The sequence below is a fragment of the Aulonocara sp. 'chitande type north' Nkhata Bay genome, linkage group LG7 (assembly GCF_057382095.1).
Source record: "Aulonocara sp. 'chitande type north' Nkhata Bay isolate Kocher_YH1m ecotype deep benthic linkage group LG7, A_spYH_male_GT1.1, whole genome shotgun sequence".
In the NCBI taxonomy this organism is placed as follows: Eukaryota; Metazoa; Chordata; class Actinopteri; order Cichliformes; family Cichlidae; genus Aulonocara; species Aulonocara sp. 'chitande type north' Nkhata Bay.
Window position 1 is genome coordinate 30,366,645 of NC_141350.1, and position 19,540 is coordinate 30,386,184.

A 19,540-nucleotide genomic window follows, 5' to 3' on the forward strand; every position below is an offset into this window, starting at 1 on the left:
AGAACAGTTTCTCTTCCAAGTAATGCATTTCAAAACCTCAGCACCCGTCTACTTAAATTTGACAGCAGGGCTACAGTTAATAACCTTCAGTCAGAACTGAAACGTTTTGCTGAACAGTGGGAAAGGCTTAAGACATTACATGTAGATGACTACAGGACCAGAACAGCAAAGGACAGATCTGAAAAGAGAGCCAAGAAGAGAAAAGGCATGGCCGGAGAGACGCCTGAAGATGAGTTGCAAATCAATGCTGAGAAATCATATGAAGTGAAAGTGCACAACATCATCCTGGATAATGTTATTCAAGCAATCCACGGACGATTGCTCATACATGGCCCTCTTTTTGCGGATTTGGCATGGTTGGACCCCAGGTCAGAACAGTTTCTCTTCCAAGTAATGCATTTCAAAACCTCAGCACCTGTCTACTTAAATTTGACAGCAGGGCTACAGTTAATAACCTTCAGTCAGAACTGAAACGTTTTGCTGAACAGTGGGAAAGGCTTAAGACATTACATGTAGATGACTACAGGACCAGAACAGCAAAGGACAGATCTGAAGAATGGGATGAAGAAAGTGAAATTGTGACCAAAAGCTGTAGTTCTTGCAAAAATTGCCCACTGTGCTGCTATCAAATACTCAGGCGGTTCAACATGCTGTCTGATGCCTATCGTCTCCTTGGGCTGGCATACAAGTACCTGCTGACCCTCTCCCTCACTCAGGTTGCCTGTGAAAGAACATTCTCTACACTCAAGTTCATTAAAAGCAGACTCCGAAGCAGCCTGTCTACAAACAAGCTGGAGATGTTTATGCTGATGGCCACTGAAAAGGACATTCTCATGTCATTGGACTCTGACATGGTCATTGACAGGGTAGCTGAGAAGAGTGACCTGCTGAGAAAGCTCCTTTTGTAACCTGGTGAGGTGAAATAAAAATGAGCAAAACATTCCTAATTATCTATTGTTAATATTAAATTCAGCTTTATTATTATTGCCTAAAGTACAGTCAAATGAATACGTTTAGTATCTACCTTCACTTCAAACAAGTCAAGTGCTCGGTAAATGCTTAGAATTTGTCCATCTTAATAGATAGAATAAATATGAGATTGGAGTATTAGGCATTTATAAACATATATTCTTACAGTCTTAATCTGTCATTGTTTCATTTCAGATGCTGTCAGTCATTTAAGGAGGACTGAAGTGTGTTCATTTTAAGTAAGTACTATACGGAATATGATTCAACCATTTTTCTAGAGTAAGCTACCAGTACTGTCATCGTCTGAAAAAATCTATTAAGTGCAATTCTTTCTCAACCTTCACTGTCTGTCCTTTCACTTCTTAAAGGTTTCCATGTCTTAAGATCTGTTCAGTGTTGCTGCTGTGGAAGTGTTGTAGGTGACCTTTTATTGATGAGTGAATAGTCTTTGGCGATACAATTCAATCACAATCTGTCCTTTATAGATTTTAATATTCATCTAATCTTTGTTCCATTCTGTACTGTTTGTCAGGGTCTAATCATACATTGTTTGTTTGTTTAAGAGGTTCTCTAGACCATTCAACTTTTTAAGTTCATCAACGTAAATACTGCTGTATATGATTCCTCTAATTTTGTGGAATAAAGATGCCAGTACTGTGATCAATATGAGCAAGTCCATCACTGTTCTTTGTCCTTTAACTTGTGTCCTGTTTTTCAAGGTCCATATAATTTCTTCAGAAGTAAAGTTTCTACCATGTGTTGTAGATAGTTCAGGAGGTTAACTCGACCAAGCAGTCTTTTTGTTTCCGCTAAGTACTGTTTAAAATCCAGAATAAGGAGGATGGTGCAGGTTTAAGTTTATTAGATTGATACACATATACCAACAAGGCAGTGTACATCAAAGCAGTTGTTTTCATGCAACGGCTTTATGGCTTTTCCTATAGTGCCTGATGGGCCGGTCTCTAGTCAAAATGCCCAGGCCGATTTTTTTGTCCCAGTCCAGCCCTGAATGAAGGGAAGCCAAAACAGGAGAAATCTGCTCTCTCTTTCTAGTCCCTGTCAGTACTCTTGCTGCAGCATTTTGGATTAACTGAAGGCTTTTCAGGGAGTTTTTTGGACATCCTGATAATAATGAATTGCAGATGTGAACACGCACCTCAGAAAACCACATATACACGTCAAATCGTCAGGAGCCTGACGTTAATGTTTCATTTCTCTGAACTTGTGCTGTAATTCTAACTTCAAAATACCTAGGTAATTAGAGAAAAACAAGGAGGCAACAATGTGTAATTTAAAAGGAAAATATTCTGGCATTATACTCCTGCTTAAACTCCTGCTTTTAAGGTGAGAATGATATATACTTCAGTAAGTGCACTCACACGTGGAGTAAGTTTGGAGCTTTGGCATTTGTGCCATTCAGGACAAACAACTGAAAGCTTCTATCTCTTTCTATAACTTCTGGAAGGACCAGGAGTTATACAACTGCATGCTTTATAACTGCTCCTCTATAACACGGATCACACAGAGCTTCTATTCTTATGTATTTATATCCTAAATTCTTTTTTGCACCTTATAGATTTATATTTCTTTTTTTAATCATTTGTACTGTCAGTCACAGGAAGCCTGAATAAAGGAGGAGTTACACTGAATCATCTCTGCAGTAAGAAGAGGAAAGATGAGAAACTGATCTCACTGAGACAAACATTTCATTTTCCTTTAGAGGCTGTTTATCCGTTTTCCTTTCAAACTCCAGCCTCGGTAATGAAGAGATTTTTTTTTTTTTATCTAGCCTGCAGGAAGAACTGATGTGCTGAAGTCTGTGAAATTATCTATTTGTAGTCTATCTGCAGGAAGTTGTAGTTTCTTCACAGCAGGCCCACATCAATGAAACCAGTAGTAGCAACAATGGTATTCTTAACTATAATCTGAGCAGAAAACTTTGGTGTTCTTTTTGTCTGCATTTCTTCTTCCTGCTCTGTGTTCAGTTGGTTTACTTTTTCTCCATTGTATAATCCTGCTGGACTCTGGTTATTCTGGTTTTTAAATATAGTTTCTACCTTTGAGTCTCATTTACACCTGACAGGAAGTCCAACAGCAGCACTGCAGGAAACACCTGAACATGTTGACGACAACATTTATGATGAAGAATATTTCTCAAAGCATAAACAAATGAATTCATAGAGAGAAACACTGCTAAATTTGGTTCTCATCCTTGAAATAATCTTTAGTTTAGCTGAAAGAAAAGCAGAAAATCATCAGATGCAAAGTGTCATGGCTACTGAACGGACTCACGCGCAGACAGTTCTTTCGCAGAGAACAAAAGGAGATTTATTCACAACAGGGATCACCTTAGTGCTATATATATATGTACAGTGAGTTGGGAGGGGGGTCCAGGGAGAGAAGGGGGGGGGGGGGGGAATCCACACACACGCTTCCTCTTCCACACAATCACCGCCACAGCTCCTCCGCACACACGCACTCCTCTTCAGCCGCACTCGCTCCAAAACTCCACACACGCTGCCACACTTGGGCAGGTCCCGTGATTAGGTCCAGAAGAGGGATATCTACACACAGAAGTTAAGGTTAGTTCCACAGAAAAATACATACAAGGGCTTCTTTTTGAAAATGCCAAGAGCACAAACTCAGGAGGTTCAGCGGCACAGCGTTCCAGCGGTGAGCTGCTCAGTGCCACTGCCTTAAATAGCAGCTGGGGAAATCAGCCAGATCAGCAGCAGGTGGACACAATCACACAGGTGCGTGGGCCAAGAGCGAGAGCCCGTAACAAGCTCCACCCAGGCAGAGAGGAGGAGGAGAGACAAAGAAAACAAAAACTAACAACAACAACAAAACCTGTAGCCAGCGTGGGCCAACCAGAGAGACACGGGGGCCGTGACACAAAGAATTTCTGTGGGAATGTTTCCTTACTGAGGAGCGTCTTGACTTCGACAGGAACTCACCTTTTTCTACATTTCCCTCAAAATCTGAGCTTAATTTACAGACTCATGGCTGAAGTTCTCATCCTGTTTGACTCCTTTTTAATGTTCTCAGCATGAAGGTTCGTGGAGGAGGAACCTGAGCAGCTCCTGTCATCACAAACTGCCGTATAACAAAAACACATTAAACACTTGTAGGGTCTTAATGAAATCTGTTTATTTTACAACATGAAGAAAATCAAAGCATCTGAAAGAAGAAACACAACAACAACAACAAAATAAACTCCTCCATGGAGTGAAAAGATGCTCTGAAACAGCGAACACTTTTACAGTTTATTTTGACAAAAAAAATAAAAAATTATAAACTATCACAATAACAAAGAGCAGATGAACATATTTGATATCTATATTAACCATATTTACATTTAATCCCACCTTTCAGTTATAACAAAACAGTAAAGTATCATCCTTCATTCGAGGGGGGGGGTTATTTCTTAAACTGTTTTCCAGACTTGTACTGCAGAGCTCCTCTGGTTCCTTCATCCACTCTGCTTCTCATCTCTTTCAGTTTCTGGACCTTCTCTGTGTCTCCTTTCTCATCCATCTTCTCAATCAGGAAGTCCAGGTGGACAAATGTGGACGCTGAATCAGCTTTCAGAGCGATCTGCTCCAGTCTGACAACATGTTGGTAGGACTCATCCAGGAACTGTGACTTCTCTGCTGTCAGTTGGTTCATTTCTTTATTAAGATCTTCCAAAAGATTTGACTTCTGGTCACTTTCCGATTTATTCTTCTCATACTTTTTCTTAATTTCTTCCAAAGTCCTCTGAACTTTCCTTGTCTTGGTCACATATTTTCGTTTTTCTTTCACATGAGCTGATACAGGACACTTATTGGTACAAACAGTGCAGCAGCCATCTTTCATGACCTCACAGTGTTCAGGATACCAGGCCACTGTGCATCCAGGATAGTGACAGTTCTCCTTACAGACAGTACAGCAGGTAGCTGCTTTGTAAAAACAAACCCTCATCCCAGCATCAATATCTTCTTTAACTTTGTAGGGCTCATCAACTTCTACAGTGAAGCTTTCATTCTTCGTCATCTTTTCTTTATATTTCTTCAGAGCTTCTTGACTCTGTCTGATTCCTGTCTGCTTCAGTTCTGCCAGTTCGATTCTCTCGTTCAGGTTTTGGACGGAGGCTGTCAGTCTGATTCGTTCTGTCAATACTTTCTGTGTTTTCTTTACATTTTGAGGTGCAGATCGTTCTAGAAAGTCTGAGAACTCTCTCATTCCTTTATCTGTTACTCCCCAAGAGAACTCAAAGACAGACACATCTTCCTCTGTTCTATCTTCCTTCTGTTGGTTATCAAACAGGAAGTGAACGGGCTGATCCTTCTCATTTCTGGCACATTTAAATTTTGCAGCTTTAAGAGCTTTAAAAGCATTTTTAGGTACAATTCCATTTGAATTTGTGATGAGAGTTATGATATTTTTCTCTACGTCTTTTCCAAACAGGGACATCATTGCATCAAAGACGTACATCAGTCGGTCACTCAGTCTATTATCTGTCGCCTTCATCACCAGACCCACTACATTAACTTCATGAACTCCATCCTCTGATTGAAACAGGTCCAATAATCTTTGGTAGATAATGTCATCATGCTCAGTCCCTCTGGTGTCTCCATATCCAGGAGTATCGATGACGGTCAGAGAGTAGGGCAGAGTTTTATCTTCAAAACCAAAGACTTCGTACACGATCACATCTAATGTCTGACTGCCTGCGTGATTATTCTCCTCCTCCTCTACAATCTGAAACCAGACTTCATCCTCCCACTTCACTCCCATGGCGCAGTTGAACAGAGCGTTGATCAGAGTAGATTTTCCTGCTCCTGTTTCACCTACAAGTAAGATGGTTTTATTTGTCTTGTTCGGGTTTTTTTCACCAACAGTCATTCTTGTTAGAGTTCCAAACTCTTGTTTCTTTGGTCTGAACTGGTAAACAGCAGGAGATCTTGGATGAATTTTAACACTTCTGCATATAATGTCCTTGTATTTGGATGAGATGTTTCTGTAGAAAAAAGTGAAAGAGCTCAGTACATCTTTAAACCTGGGTTACAAATTTTATTCTTTCTTAAATTAAATATGTGGTTGTTTTCTATTTTAAAGTTAAATAGTTATTCAAAATCATATATCTACAGACAGATAAAAAATTGAAGGAAATACCTGAAACTGTGACCACTGTCATTAGCCGGTCTGGTTGTTGTGTAATGCTCTGCTATGATTAGACTGTTAAAATAAAATATGTGGTTATTATACTGCAGTGTCTTTGCAGGACCTTAGCAAAGAGGGAGCAGATTAAAAAAATGCTAAAAAAGGTTCTGTACAGATTAAGGTAAATAAAGGTTCAAATGCCACTTAAATGTTACACAAACACTGCTTTTACTAGACTTTATCATGTGTTTTAAAAATGAAAGGTGGCTTTTGAACTTTTTAAATTATTACTAGTTAACATGGATGTTGAAATTCCATATTACTCAGTCCATAAGCTGATTAATTAATAAATTAAACACCAAATATAAATACAACAACTTGAACCATTCTGTTATTTTTTCCTGTCTTCTTGTATAAAATGTTTTTTTTTGTCTTTGTAATTTCATTGCCTAACAAAAAGAAGGTATTTTTGTAAAGCAAGCATTCTGTCTTTTGTCACACATTGTTGACTACACTACACTCCATGAAGTCAACAAAATTAAAACTGTTCTTTTGAGCAGTCATATCTGTATTCAAACCGACACATCTGTTGAAGGGCGAAGACTTTGCAGAAATGAGAAAGAAAATTCAGTTGAACACATAAATGTGATTTTGTTACTCACTTTCTCCCAGTGTGGCCTTGTGCATAGAGCTTTTCATATTGGGGTGGCTGTTCTTGAATCTCTGAATGACATCAACACAAAATAGATTAACTTAATTAATCTGAGATAAAGATGTCAATTCATCTGTCCATCCATTCATTTTCTTCTCCTTGTCCAGAGCTGGGTCACGGGTGCAGCTGCCCCAGCCCTCACCTCCAGCTTATTTAGAGAAACACCAACTCGTTCTAAGCCTGGCTGAAAAATGTAATCTCTCCAGCGTGTCCTGGTTCTGCCCCAGGGCCTCCTTCCAATGGGATATGCCTGAAAAACCTCACAGAGAAAATGCCAAGGAGGCATCCTAGTCATATGTCCAAACCACCTCAACTGGCTTCTTTCAATGGATGGATGGATGGTCTTTTGTAAATTGAAATTGTTGTCCTGTTTTTCTTTTTTGGTTTTTCATCACATAAATTCTCCTGACCATTGTTAGACTGTTTATGTTGCCCAATGTTCAGCTATCTATCTGTCCACTAAAGTTTCATTGACTGTTTTACTAAAAGATGCTGAACCACTCTTTTATGCGAAGTATTTCACATTTTTGTGTCATGTACTTGTCACATCTCTGGTGTATCCAAAGACACTACACATAAAGATTCAGATTAATCTATCTCAACTGTTTGATGTTCAAATATTGGTCTGTTGTCTGACTAAACAATCTGGCTGTATTCACTAAAATGATTTATAAAAAGTTTATGAAAGCCGTTACATGCCAAAGTCTTATATTTGTATTTGTTACAGCTTTTGGTTTCTCTACCTGTTGTTATCTGTGATGAAGAAAAGTCTGGTGTTGACTCCATGCTCCGTTGTGAATCAGAAGCCATTTTCAGGCAAGGGGATCCAAACTCAGCTTCTTGAGAAGCTGTCCTCTCCATAATGTCACTCTTCGGGCTGCAGAGCTGCACAAATTTTCCAGTGAGCTGACATCAGCAGCACAAACAGATTAGGAGAATAAGTAAGACAGAAAATCATCAGAAACTTTTACTGTACTTTGAACTGAGATATGGAAGATCACTGAAAATCAAGCATCATATCTCTGAAGGTTCTCAGTCATCCAGGTCATCATAGTCTAAGGAGCTTGGAAAGAAAGGCATCTGGACTTCTTTAAGTTGCTTGACCCTAGAACTGAAGAAGCTTCTCGGATGAGAGGTGAAACATTTTCAAGCAACTTAAAGAAGTCCAGACACTTTTCTTTCCAGGCTCCTGTTATGATCTAAAGTTTTCAGTGTTTGTTTTATGTGCGACTCCTCCCACCAGAGGATGGCTGTGGGTTTTTTCCCCTCTCTCTTAGGAGGTGGACACCTGGGCGTGCCTGCTGAGTAGCTGGGTGGAGTCTCTTCCTGTCCTTGGATTGGATAATTGGCTAATCACCTCCAGTATTTAACTACCAGATGACAGCCACCTGGCCCCCTCTCTCCTAACCGCCACCATCCAACAAAGAACCTGTGTTGTTGATTTGTTGCTGTGTAGAGTGTCTTTGCCAAAATGATTTGTGTGTGTGTGTGTGGCGTTAGTACCTCCATTTTGTAAATAGTTTCGTCAAGTAGCAATCGTGTATTTTCTTCACCTTGTATATATTCTTCACTGCAGCAGCCTAGTAGGCATGAGAAGCCATTTTTGTTTGAGTTTTCTCCTGTTTTTCATTTAGAAAGTTAGGTAAGTGAATTGTCTTTTGTTTGGTTTTCATTTGTATAGGGACCATTAGGGGGTTTTGTTTGTTATTTTTGGTACTGCTCACTGCTGAAGCAAATAAATGGCTGCTTAGCACTTTAAAAGATACGACTGTTTGTGTTCTTGCTTTGGTGGAGCGGGAGTGGGCCAATTTCTTGTTGCGTTCAATACACACCTAGACAAAGAACGTAACAGCTCCTTAGACCAAGCATCTTTAATTTAAGATAAGAAGTATAATATCATCACTGTGAAGTGATGATATTATGCCAGACAATTTTGGACAAATGTATCTGTACTTCTACATGTAGATAAGTGAATATCTATACCTGTGTCACTGTTACAGGCCCCACTATGACGGGCGCGTAGCCAGATTACAATCCTGTAAAACAGGAGAGAAAGTGAACACAGGAGACACGCTGCCGTTCGCCTGTTCAGTCTTGCCAGAATTTATTCATACAACACAAGCATATCTGCTCCACTCTTTTGTTAACTCAATTTCACAATAACTGCTCATTCCCTCACATGGCTTGTTTTCCACCAGTACATTTCAATATTAGTCCACACTACTGGCATAAAACAACAAAGGGTTTAAATGAATGAAACAAATGACAACTACACCTCTTTTCCCATAAATGAGATAAACAAAATAATTCACATCATCATGGTAGTGTCTTATCATAGAAAGGAAACTCTACCTTCAACATTACTGCACTACTTTCCTTGCCAGCATTTTTGTTGGCCGTACTCTTATTAGCGCTCTCGCTTCATGTGTCTTTTTCAGACCAGTTAGATTCTAACACTGAAACAGCAAGTTTACACATGACTTCAGGCGGGCTCAGAACACTTTACACACGCGTTACACAAAACATTTGTCATGAACACAAAGCTACAAGTTTATCAGGAACTGTAAACCCAACTGGGTTGGTGGTGCTTATTATTATATGGAGTATTATACGCAGTTGCAACAGCTTGCTAGCGTTACCCAGGCATATAGCCTAGCTATAACATCCTACAGAGCTAAAGTAGCTCACATAGCGACAGTATAATACATCACATATCCAGCTGTGTATTTCTTTATGTTTTTGACCACATTACTGACCTGTAAAACAGGAGAGAAAGTGAACACAGGAGACACGCTGCCGTTCGCCTGGTCAGTCTTGCCAGAATGGAAAACTTACGGCAGCTATGCACCCGACTCAGTTCCCAAAGCACTCTGCTGCCCCCTACTGTCTAAAGTGTTATACACTCTCCTGGCAACAGGGAACTTACATGACATTGTGGCTTTAAATTACACTAGTGATGTGCGATACCACTGATTTCCTTTCCGATCCGATACCAAGTAATATTCAGGGTGGTATCGACGATACTGATCCGATACCGATACTTTGTACAAAACGGATTTTATTTATTGTATCTCAAATTATAGCGTCATAATGATTACAGGACATCAGAATACCTTCTTCTTATCACTTAATAATGCAGAGTTCATCATATAGAAATAAAAAAACTAAAGTTGTGTGCTATTTGAACACCTTGCCTGCCTGGAGGACTAAAGGACTCCGTGAGAGACTCTCACCCTAGCAGCACCTGTCCCTCTCCTCCTCTTCAGTTCGCCTCAACATACGCTCGTCATATTTTGTGATATGATTTACTCTGAGGTGTTTGACAAGGTTAGTGATGTTGCCACAACCATACATGCCAACCCTCCCGATTTTTCCGGGAGAATCCCACCTTTCTCCAGATTTTCCACCCGGACAACAAAGTTGAAAAACCATATCGCAGAATTCATAGCGCGGCCCAGCCAATTCCAGTTTCCAACAATGACGGCAGCGACTTAGTTTTAATATCACTCTTATTTCTCTTTCTGGGTCGCAAAAAAACTTTTAACATATTTTCAGGTGAGAATGTAGCTGTGTAAACTTCAAATATCTGAGCCGACCGACACATCGTCTTCAAACCCCCGCGGTCTTTCACCACTCGGGTTAAACATGATGTACAAGTCACTTTGATAACTTAAAAATGTTCTTGTTTGGCTTTTTCAGTGTTTTATTTGTTCGTGAGTAAATCGGTTTGGCTGAGATTAAAGTTATTAGATTAGATTAAATTAAATTAAACTTTATTATTCCCTCGGGAGGGTTCCTCCGGGGTTTTCACACAGCTGAATAAACGTCAAACAGAAAACTGATTAAACAGAAGAGTTTACGTCAGTGTCCGGTTATATTTTAGACAGCAAGGAGCAGACGGCAGAGTTTCACTCCACCGAGGGAGCTCGTGACGTACTACCCGGCTTTCTTTAGACCGCGAAGGCCGGTCCTCAGGTGGAAGCAGCCTCTGAATTTGGACACCCCCGCTGTTTTATCCGATAAATAAACCCTGTAAAATATATTTATCCGCCCAAACAGCCCTTTTGAATGTCTCCCTAATTCTGAGGTCTCAAGGTTGGCAAGTATGGCCACAACACCTCACTTTTTTTGCCACATTTATTGCAAACCACGGCTCAGCTGTTTGTGGAGGTAAAATACATCCGCACAATTACGCTCAGCCATTGTTGTGAGTGCGCACTCCAAGGGGCTGCGAGACATTTATACAGCCGTATTTCGCACATGACTATGAAAGGCGGAAGAGGAAGTAGTTCCTTTGAATGTAGGCAATCCGAATGTTATAGTTTCTTTCCACTGTGTTCCTGTTAATGATAAACTACAAATTTACTCTAAATTACTAAAATATCGATATTTTAATGTGAGAATCGATTCTAGAACATAAATGATTGGTATCGGAGGAATCGATATTTCAGGATCGATCCGCACATCACTAAATTACACCAATAAACCAGCAAAATAAAACATGCAAAATAATCTCCACATATCACGACACTTAACTCACAATTGTGACCACATTTCTGTGTGGATCACATCACCGCTGCCGTTGCTTCTCTTGAGAAACTCGAAGCTCTTTGTATACCCACCGGATGTTTGCTGCTGCCTGTGTTCTGCCTCTCTGTCGCACTCAGGATGTGAGAGTTTCTGTCACTTCCTGTACTCACACAGATGGAACCAACTTTTTTTGAATAGTTTAGTTCTATTAACAAAAAAGAAATAAATAAACCAACACATTTCTGAACAATTTTTTTTTTAAATCTTTCTGGTAACACACATGTCAAACTAGGGCTGCCACTATCTGTGTAGATGGAATACAGAAATATACTATTAAATATAATAGAGAAACATATCCTCATTCAGTCCCACCCAGTAGCGGTTTTTGATATGGGCGACATGGGCGGTTGCCCAGCACTGGCAGAGCGGGGGGGGTGGACTTACTAGGCTTAAGCCCGGATTGTTTTTTCAGAAGCCCCGGGTCTTTTGGAGTGTCATTTTTTCATAGTTAGATGCCTGGCTGACAACTGTATAAAACAAAGACTACACACAATATTCGAAGAACACAGGGCACAATCGTAAATTCACCCTAATTTTGGTATGATCCAAACTCAGGCACTAGGCGACTGAGCACAGCACTTACGCATGTGAGCAAGGGGGGAGAAGCTACTGCCTGCAAGTTTGTAGTGATGGGATTTCCGGCTCTCTTTAGAGAACCGGCTCTTTCGGCTCGACTCACTAAAAAGAGCCGGCTCTTCAGGTTGTTTTGTTGCTTTAATTAATTTATTATTAACAATAGTATAAAATTATGCACAAAAGGAATTACTAATGTTAAAAAAAGTGGTTTAATTTATATATGTTTATATATAAATATATGCGGTGGCCCCTAGAAACAAAGCACGTACAAACTCCAAAACACATTTCTAGCCTTAACTGAGCTTCCAAAACAGAGCTACCTAGATCACTTAAATTACACAATTGAAAGCATATGTGTATTGTTTGTGTATTTATACACAAGCACTCATATATATATTCAAATAATTCAAAAAAAATGTTCATTTACCTGTTACTACCACACACCAAATCCGGTCGTTGGTACTTGCTGGCTTGTGTAGCCACTAGGTAACAAAAGCTCAACACTGCGCCGAGCATCCTGGAGCACTTCTGCTGTGTTTTGTACGTGTTTTGAGTTTTTATGTGCTTCGGGGTTTGTACGTGCTTCAGAGTTTGTACGTGCTATGGAGTTTTAACGTGTTTTGGAGTTTTTACGTGTTTTGGAGTTCGTACGTGTTTTTTCTCTAGGGGCCACTGTAGATATACTTCACTCCACATAAAATGAAATAAAAAAAAATCATATAATACAAAAACCAACTATTTACATTTCAACTTTTAACTATTTAAAATTTTCAACTTTTTCCTTTTAAACAAATTTAAAGTGAAACAACACAAAACACTGCAAACCACAACACAATAAAATATAAATTAAAATATGAAAACAAAAAGATGCACATTCTCTGTCATATAGGCCTGCATGAATAAACTTTCTGAATCCTTTATCATCCGCAACTGAAAATAGTTGTGGTTGATTACTATACCTTTCTAATGTGACGTTGTTGTCCCTGGCTCTTTCTCTCTCTTTCCCTCTGGCTCTGTTCCTGTGCTACTGAGGCTACGTCCACACGTACACAGGTATTTTTGAAAAAGGAGATTTTCCGTTTTCGTTTTAAAAAATAATCCCGTCCACACGTAAACTCAGAAATGAAGGAAAACGCTGCTAGGAACATGCCAAAGCAACAGGTGGCGATATATTCCTAACCGTGTAGAAATGTTGGCCAATCATAAGTCTAGAAGCCTCGGTGGGAAATAGTAAACAAAGATGGGGCATAGAAGCAGAGCAGAGTCCTATGTGTGGAGGGACAGTAACTGTGTGTGTATATGTAAGCATTTAAACACTGCAGAGAGTACAATTAACAGTAACAGTATTGTAGAAATTCATTTCACCGAAACAATAACGTGGCGCATAGTGTGACGTCAAAAAAAGCGCACACCTTTGACGCTGTGTTTTCTCCGTTTTTCTTGTCCACACGTAAATGCAAAAACTGAGTTTTCGAAATTATCCACCCTGGCAGGCGTTTTTAGAAATCTCAGTTTTCAGTGACCGAAAACGCCGTTTACGTGTGGACGAAAGGTGCAAATGCATAGAAAAATCTGCGTTTTCAAAAATACCCGGGTACGTGTGGACGTAGCCTGAGAGTGTAACTACCGCCCCTCCCACCTCTACCCAGCGCAAAGCACAAGGCTCGCGTGCGGAGTGAAGCGGAAAAAACGTGCAAGAGAGAGGGTGAGAGAAAGAAAAAAACAAAAACCCACAGCTCCCAATAAAGAGCCGGCTCGTCGTTCACTTCAAAGAGTCGGCTCTAAGAGCAGTTTCGTTCGCGACCGTCACATCACTACCAGCTCCATCCCCACAACATTACTGGACTTGTGGATCATGTCTGTTGGCTTCTGCGACCCTCAACCTGCTGCTCCAGCATGCAACAGCATGGAGGACAGCACTGACCACAACAGAGATACAACAAGAAAACATTAATTAGTAGGGATAGTGAAAACTTCTGTTTACGTTTGTTAGCCACTTGGCTATGATAGTAAACAGTAGACACTGATGTACCTTGGTTAGAGAAAGGTTGCTTAGCTAACTGATTGTATATATTTTCACTATGGATCAGGAGTGGAGTGTGTTTTCATGGGAGCAGGAGCCAAGGTGCTGGGACCTGTATATATTTGCTTGTTACCATTCACTGTAAATAAATTCACAGTTTTCTCTCAGAAGATTCCTGACTGAGCTGCTCACCGAATGCCCCTGGTGTTGGGCTACCCATGGCTCCACCAACCAAGGGTAGAATATTGGGATGGAGTACATGGTGCCATGAGCACCGTTTGCAGTCAGCTACTCTTAGCATTGTGACACCCAAACCCGTTGAGCTATCTGCTCCACTCAACTTGTCCACCATCCCCTCTGAATACCATAATTTGGCCAGGGTATTCAGTAAGGGATTGGTGTTGTCACTGCCTCCCCACCGGCCCTATGATTGCGGAATAGACCTACTCCCCAGTGCTCCCTTGCCCACCCGTCGGTTATACAGCCTCTCTAAACCAGAGAGAGAAGCAATGGAGAGGTACATTACAGACTCCTTAGCTGCAGGCATCATTTGGCCCTCAACAATGAAATCACAGTAAAAAGAAATAAAAAATTCTCTACCACTTCTGTCATCAGCCTTTGAACTCCTATAGGGGGCAACCGTTTTTACAAAGTTAAACCTAGGCAACACCTATCATCTGGTCCGCATACGTCAAGATGAGAAGTGGAAAACGGCTTTTAATACCTACCTGGGGCACAAGTTAGTCTGGCAGTGGAAGCCAGAGGACAAACTAACGGCCAAGTGGAGAGGGCCAATCAGGAGCCGGAAGCCATCCTTTGGTGTGTCGCCTCATCTAAACAGTCTACATGAAGTGATCAGTTGGCATGGCTGGAGTACGCCCAGAATTCCAGCACATTGGCAGCCACTGGAGTTTCATCGTTAAAAGCCTCCTTAGGGTAGTCTAAGGAGCTTGGAAAGAAAAGCGTCTGGACTTGTTTAAGTTGCATGAAGACGTTTCACCTCTCATCCGAGAAGCTTCTTCAGTTCTAAGGGTCAAAAGGTGGAGAGTCCCAGATTTAAACCCAGTGGGAGTTTTTCCCCCAAAGAGGGACAAAGGACCCCCTGATGATCCTCTACCTAATCACATGAGCCAAGGTGTGAAACCGGGGTTGGTACCCTAACGGTGTGGTACCTCCTTAGGGTACCAATCCCCCCCTCCGTGCCTTCCGTTCAGCACCATACGGTGGCGCTGCCGCTGGCAATGGTGGACCACAAGGACAGCGCTCCTCTGGACAATGGAGCAAAATAAGCAACTGGCTGTTGCTCGCGCTCCCAGAAGTGTTGGGCTCTAGGTGATCAGTTGGCCCAGAAGTGTTCCCATGCTGTAGGCAGCCACACATGCCGCTCACCACAAAACACAAACAAAACATCAACATGACATCATGGAAATGATGATTAACTGTGTGTTTTCTCTGTCCTGCTATAACCTTGTGTTTGATTCTTCAGCTGAACTCTGATCATCACACTGAATGCAAGTTTGTAACAAAAACATAAATCTCTCTAAATCCCACATAGCAGACAAGTCTGGCCCGTATCTGGTGTCAAGCCGGCACTGCTGGCTGACTTCTGGCGTGGTAAGTGGTATATCATCCAGATATGGGCCAGGCTTGGTGTAGATGGCACTATTTATGTGATGGCATGCCACATCTGAACCGATTATGATTTGGTTTATGTGGCCCAGTCTCATAGAAAACAGGTTGCAATACTATACTGCTATGGTAGCCAACTTTTCAAATGCAGGTTTGACAGGTTTGTGAGTGTACACTTTATCCTAAACCTACAGGGAGTGCAGAATTATTAGGCAAATGAGTATTTTGTCCACATCATCCTCTTCATGCATGTTGTCTTACTCCAAGCTGTATAGGCTCGAAAGCCTACTACCAATTAAGCATATTAGGTGATGTGTATCTCTGTAATGAGAAGGGGTGTGGTCTAATGACATCAACACCCTATATCAGGTGTGCATAATTATTAGGCAACTTCCTTTCCTTTGGCAAAATGGGTCAAAAGAAGGACTTGACAGGCTCAGAAAAGTCAAAAATAGTGAGATATCTTGCAGAGGGATGCAGCAGTCTCAAAATTGCAAAGCTTCTGAAGCGTGATCATCGAACAATCAAGCGTTTCATTCAAAATAGTCAACAGGGTCGCAAGAAGAGTGTGGAAAAACCAAGGCGCAAAATAACTGCCCATGAACTGAGAAAAGTCAAGCGTGCAGCTGCCAAGATGCCACTTGCCACCAGTTTGGCCATATTTCAGAGCTGCAACATCACTGGAGTGCCCAAAAGAACAAGGTGTGCAATACTCAGAGACATGGCCAAGGTAAGAAAGGCTGAAAGACGACCACCACTGAACAAGACACACAAGCTGAAACGTCAAGACTGGGCCAAGAAATATCTCAAGACTGGTTTTTCTAAGGTTTTATGGACTGATAAAATGAGAGTGAGTCTTGATGGGCCAGATGGATGGGCCCGTGGCTGGATTGGTAAAGGGCAGAGAGCTCCAGTCCGACTCAGACACCAGCAAGGTGGAGGTGGAGTACTGGTTTGGGCTGGTATCATCAAAGATGAGCTTGTGGGGCCTTTTCGGGTTGAGGATGGAGTCAAGCTCAACTCCCAGTCCTACTGCCAGTTTCTGGAAGACACCTTCTTCAAGCAGTGGTACAGGAAGAAGTCTGCATCCTTCAAGAAAAACATGATTTTCATGCAGGACAATGCTCCATCACACGCGTCCAAGTACTCCACAGCGTGGCTGGCAAGAAAGGGTATAAAAGAAGAAAAACTAATGACATGGCCACCTTGTTCACCTGATCTGAACCCCATTGAGAACCTGGTCCATCATCAAATGTGAGATTTACAAAGAGGGAAAACAGTACACCTCTCTGAACAGTGTCTGGGAGGCTGTGGTTGCTGCTGCACGCAATGCTGATGGTGAACAGATCAAAACACTGACAGAATCCATGGATGGCAGGCTTTTGAGTGTCCTTGCAAAGAAAGGTGGCTATATTGGTTGCTGATTTGTTTTTGTTTTGTTTTTGAATGTCAGAAATGTATATTTGTGAATGTGGAGATGTTATATTGGTTTCACTGGTAAAAATAAATAATTGAAATGGGTATATATTTGTTTTTTGTTAAGTTGCCTAATAATTATGCACAGTAATAGTCACCTGCACACACAGATATCCCCCTAAAATAGCTAAAACTAAAAACAAACTAAAAACTACTTCCAAAAACATTCAGCTTTGATATTACTGAGTTTTTTGGGTTCATTGAGAACATGGTTGTTGTTCAATAATAAAATTATTCCTCAAAAATACAACTTGCCTAATAATTCTGCACTCCCTGTAGTGAGGGTTTTCTCATGTTTACCACCGGATGGCTGTAGCTCAGGAGGTAGAGCAGGTCACCTACTGATCACAAGGGTATTGGTTTGATCCCTGGTTCCTCCAGTCTACAGGAGGAAGCATGTAGCTAGAGAAAGTGTGTGGTTGGGTTAATGCGGCATGTTGCAGAAAGCACTTTGAGTAATCCTGGAAAATAGAAAAGCGCTATCTAAGAATCACTGTCTGAACAGAGTTTTGACATGTTACTTTTGCACTATTATGCTCCGGCACATGTTATTATAGGTTCAAGGTTCAAGGTTCTTTATTTGTCACATGCATAGTTATACAAGTATAACACACAGTGAAATGTGGCCTGACACACTCCTCGACATGTGCAAAAATTTGGGGGGGGGGGGGGTGTAGAGGAAGAACATTATAAATATATATATATATAGTATATACACTGGGTGAATGTGCAGTAGTAGCAGCAAGCAGGTGAATTCTGTACATTAATATGAATAGACATCTGACTATTTTACAGGATAGACAATATAAACATATTTAAAATTAAAGGAATTGAAATGTACATTGTGCCTTGGTTTAGTGTCTGGAAGAGAGTCCTGTCTCAGTCAATTATAGATGATGTGAGAGGGCGGGTGTGTGTGTTTAGGGCACGAATGGCTTGGGGATAGAAGCTCCTCTTGAGTCTCTCTGTCCTTGCCCGGAAGATGCGGAACCTTCTACCAGATTGCAGAAGTTGGAACAGTTTGTTGCCAGGATGGGACGGGTCCTTCACTATCTGCGCTGCTCTAGTCCGGCATCTCCTGGTGTAGGTGTCCTGAAGCGGGGGGAGAGCAATCCTGCAGCAGCGTTCTGCTGTACGGATCACTCTCTGGAGAGCTTTTTGGTCCTTCACACAGCTGTTCCCAAACCACGATGTCATGTTCTGTGTGAGGATGCTCTCCACAGCGCCTGTATAGAAAATCCTGAGGATCTTTGGAGAGACCCTGAACTTCCTCAGTTGTCGAAGGTGATACAGGCACTGCCTAGCCTTTTTGGTCTGGACCTGAATGTGGGGAGACCATGTCAGGTCTGAGGAGATGTGGACACCAAGATACTTGAAGGACTGCACCCTCTCCACTGGAGCTCCATTGATGATAATGGGCTTGTAGTCTCTGTGCTGACCCCTTCTGAAGTCCACCACCAGCTCCTTGGTCTTGCTGACGTTCAGCTGGAGGTGGTTGTCCTGGCACCACGATGCCAGATTCTTCACTTCATCCATGTAGGCCGCCTACATGGATGAAGTGAAGAATCTGGCATCGTGGTGCCAGGATTATATGGCTTGATTAAGGTACACATTGGCTGACATATGGGGCCAGAAACTGTTCTGGGCCAGCACAGGACCAGCAGTGTGTCTGAAGCCCATGGCTCCTCACAACTTACTCATGGCCTACATGAATTTTGCTGTTTTGCTTCCACGACTATTAAAATCACACTTCATGCACAGCTAGCTCTCTCTCTATCTCTCTCTGTAGTTCAAGAACAGTTTCCCGTCTCCAATCTCTGTTTTCTGTATTATTCATTCCCTTATTACCCACCAGTCTACCGTTGTTTACAGCGCTGTGGCTGCTGTCTTTTTCTTTTCTTTTTTTCACTTAAATGACCTCGGACAAGAAAGCCTATTTTTTCTGTTGTTCAATACTGAAGAAATTTAAACTTTATATGCAGAACATTGTAGAATATTTTTAAGGTTATCTGCTATAAAAAGCCAGACCAGGAAAATCTCCTTCATGTTTTTCTGTGTTTTATTCTCAGTTACTTTCACACAAAGGCATCTGCTGTGATGTTCACAATTCTGATGAAGTCAGTACTGATAAATGATCAGAATTATAATATTTCTGACTGTCTGAGGCTAAGTTGAATCGAATCGGGACTTTGAAAACCGGAATCGAATGGATTATAGAAATCAGTGATGATACCCAGCCCTAGTGAGCAGCCTAGGCACGACAGAAGTGGATGTAGCTGTAATAGGAAAAGAACTATTGCTAACTTTTCTGTTAAGTTAAGGCCTGATCCTTCTGAAATTCATAGCCAGTGCTCTGACACGGTGTCATCAATCTTTGAATGCTGAAAAAGCACAGTGTATCCAGAAAAACACATTATATT

The 19,540-nt window shown here is 41.3% G+C and overlaps 1 protein-coding gene across 4 annotated transcripts; it reads right to left on the reverse strand.

Annotated features, from left to right (window-relative positions):
• Positions 1 to 4,221: 4,221 nt before the first annotated feature.
• Positions 4,222 to 11,480, reverse strand: LOC147325437 (uncharacterized). Of its 4 annotated transcripts, XM_086299949.1 has the most exons (6): positions 11,367 to 11,439; positions 8,810 to 8,862; positions 7,570 to 7,732; positions 6,777 to 6,837; positions 6,127 to 6,189; positions 4,222 to 5,971 (listed from the first exon to the last, which is right to left on the reverse strand). In XM_086299949.1, the coding sequence occupies exons 3-6, from the start codon at positions 7,685 to 7,687 to the stop codon at positions 4,390 to 4,392; spliced, it is 1,824 nt and encodes a 607-aa protein (XP_086156075.1). In that variant the 5' UTR covers positions 7,688 to 7,732; positions 8,810 to 8,862; positions 11,367 to 11,439; the 3' UTR covers positions 4,222 to 4,389. The 4 variants fall into 4 exon arrangements, with proteins under 4 accessions (XP_086156075.1, XP_086156077.1, XP_086156076.1 ...); XM_086299951.1 differs by lacking the exons at positions 8,810 to 8,862; positions 11,367 to 11,439 and adding an exon at positions 11,449 to 11,480; XM_086299950.1 differs by lacking the exon at positions 8,810 to 8,862 and having other exon boundaries at positions 11,367 to 11,436.
• Between the last annotated feature and the right edge of the window lie 8,060 nt (positions 11,481 to 19,540).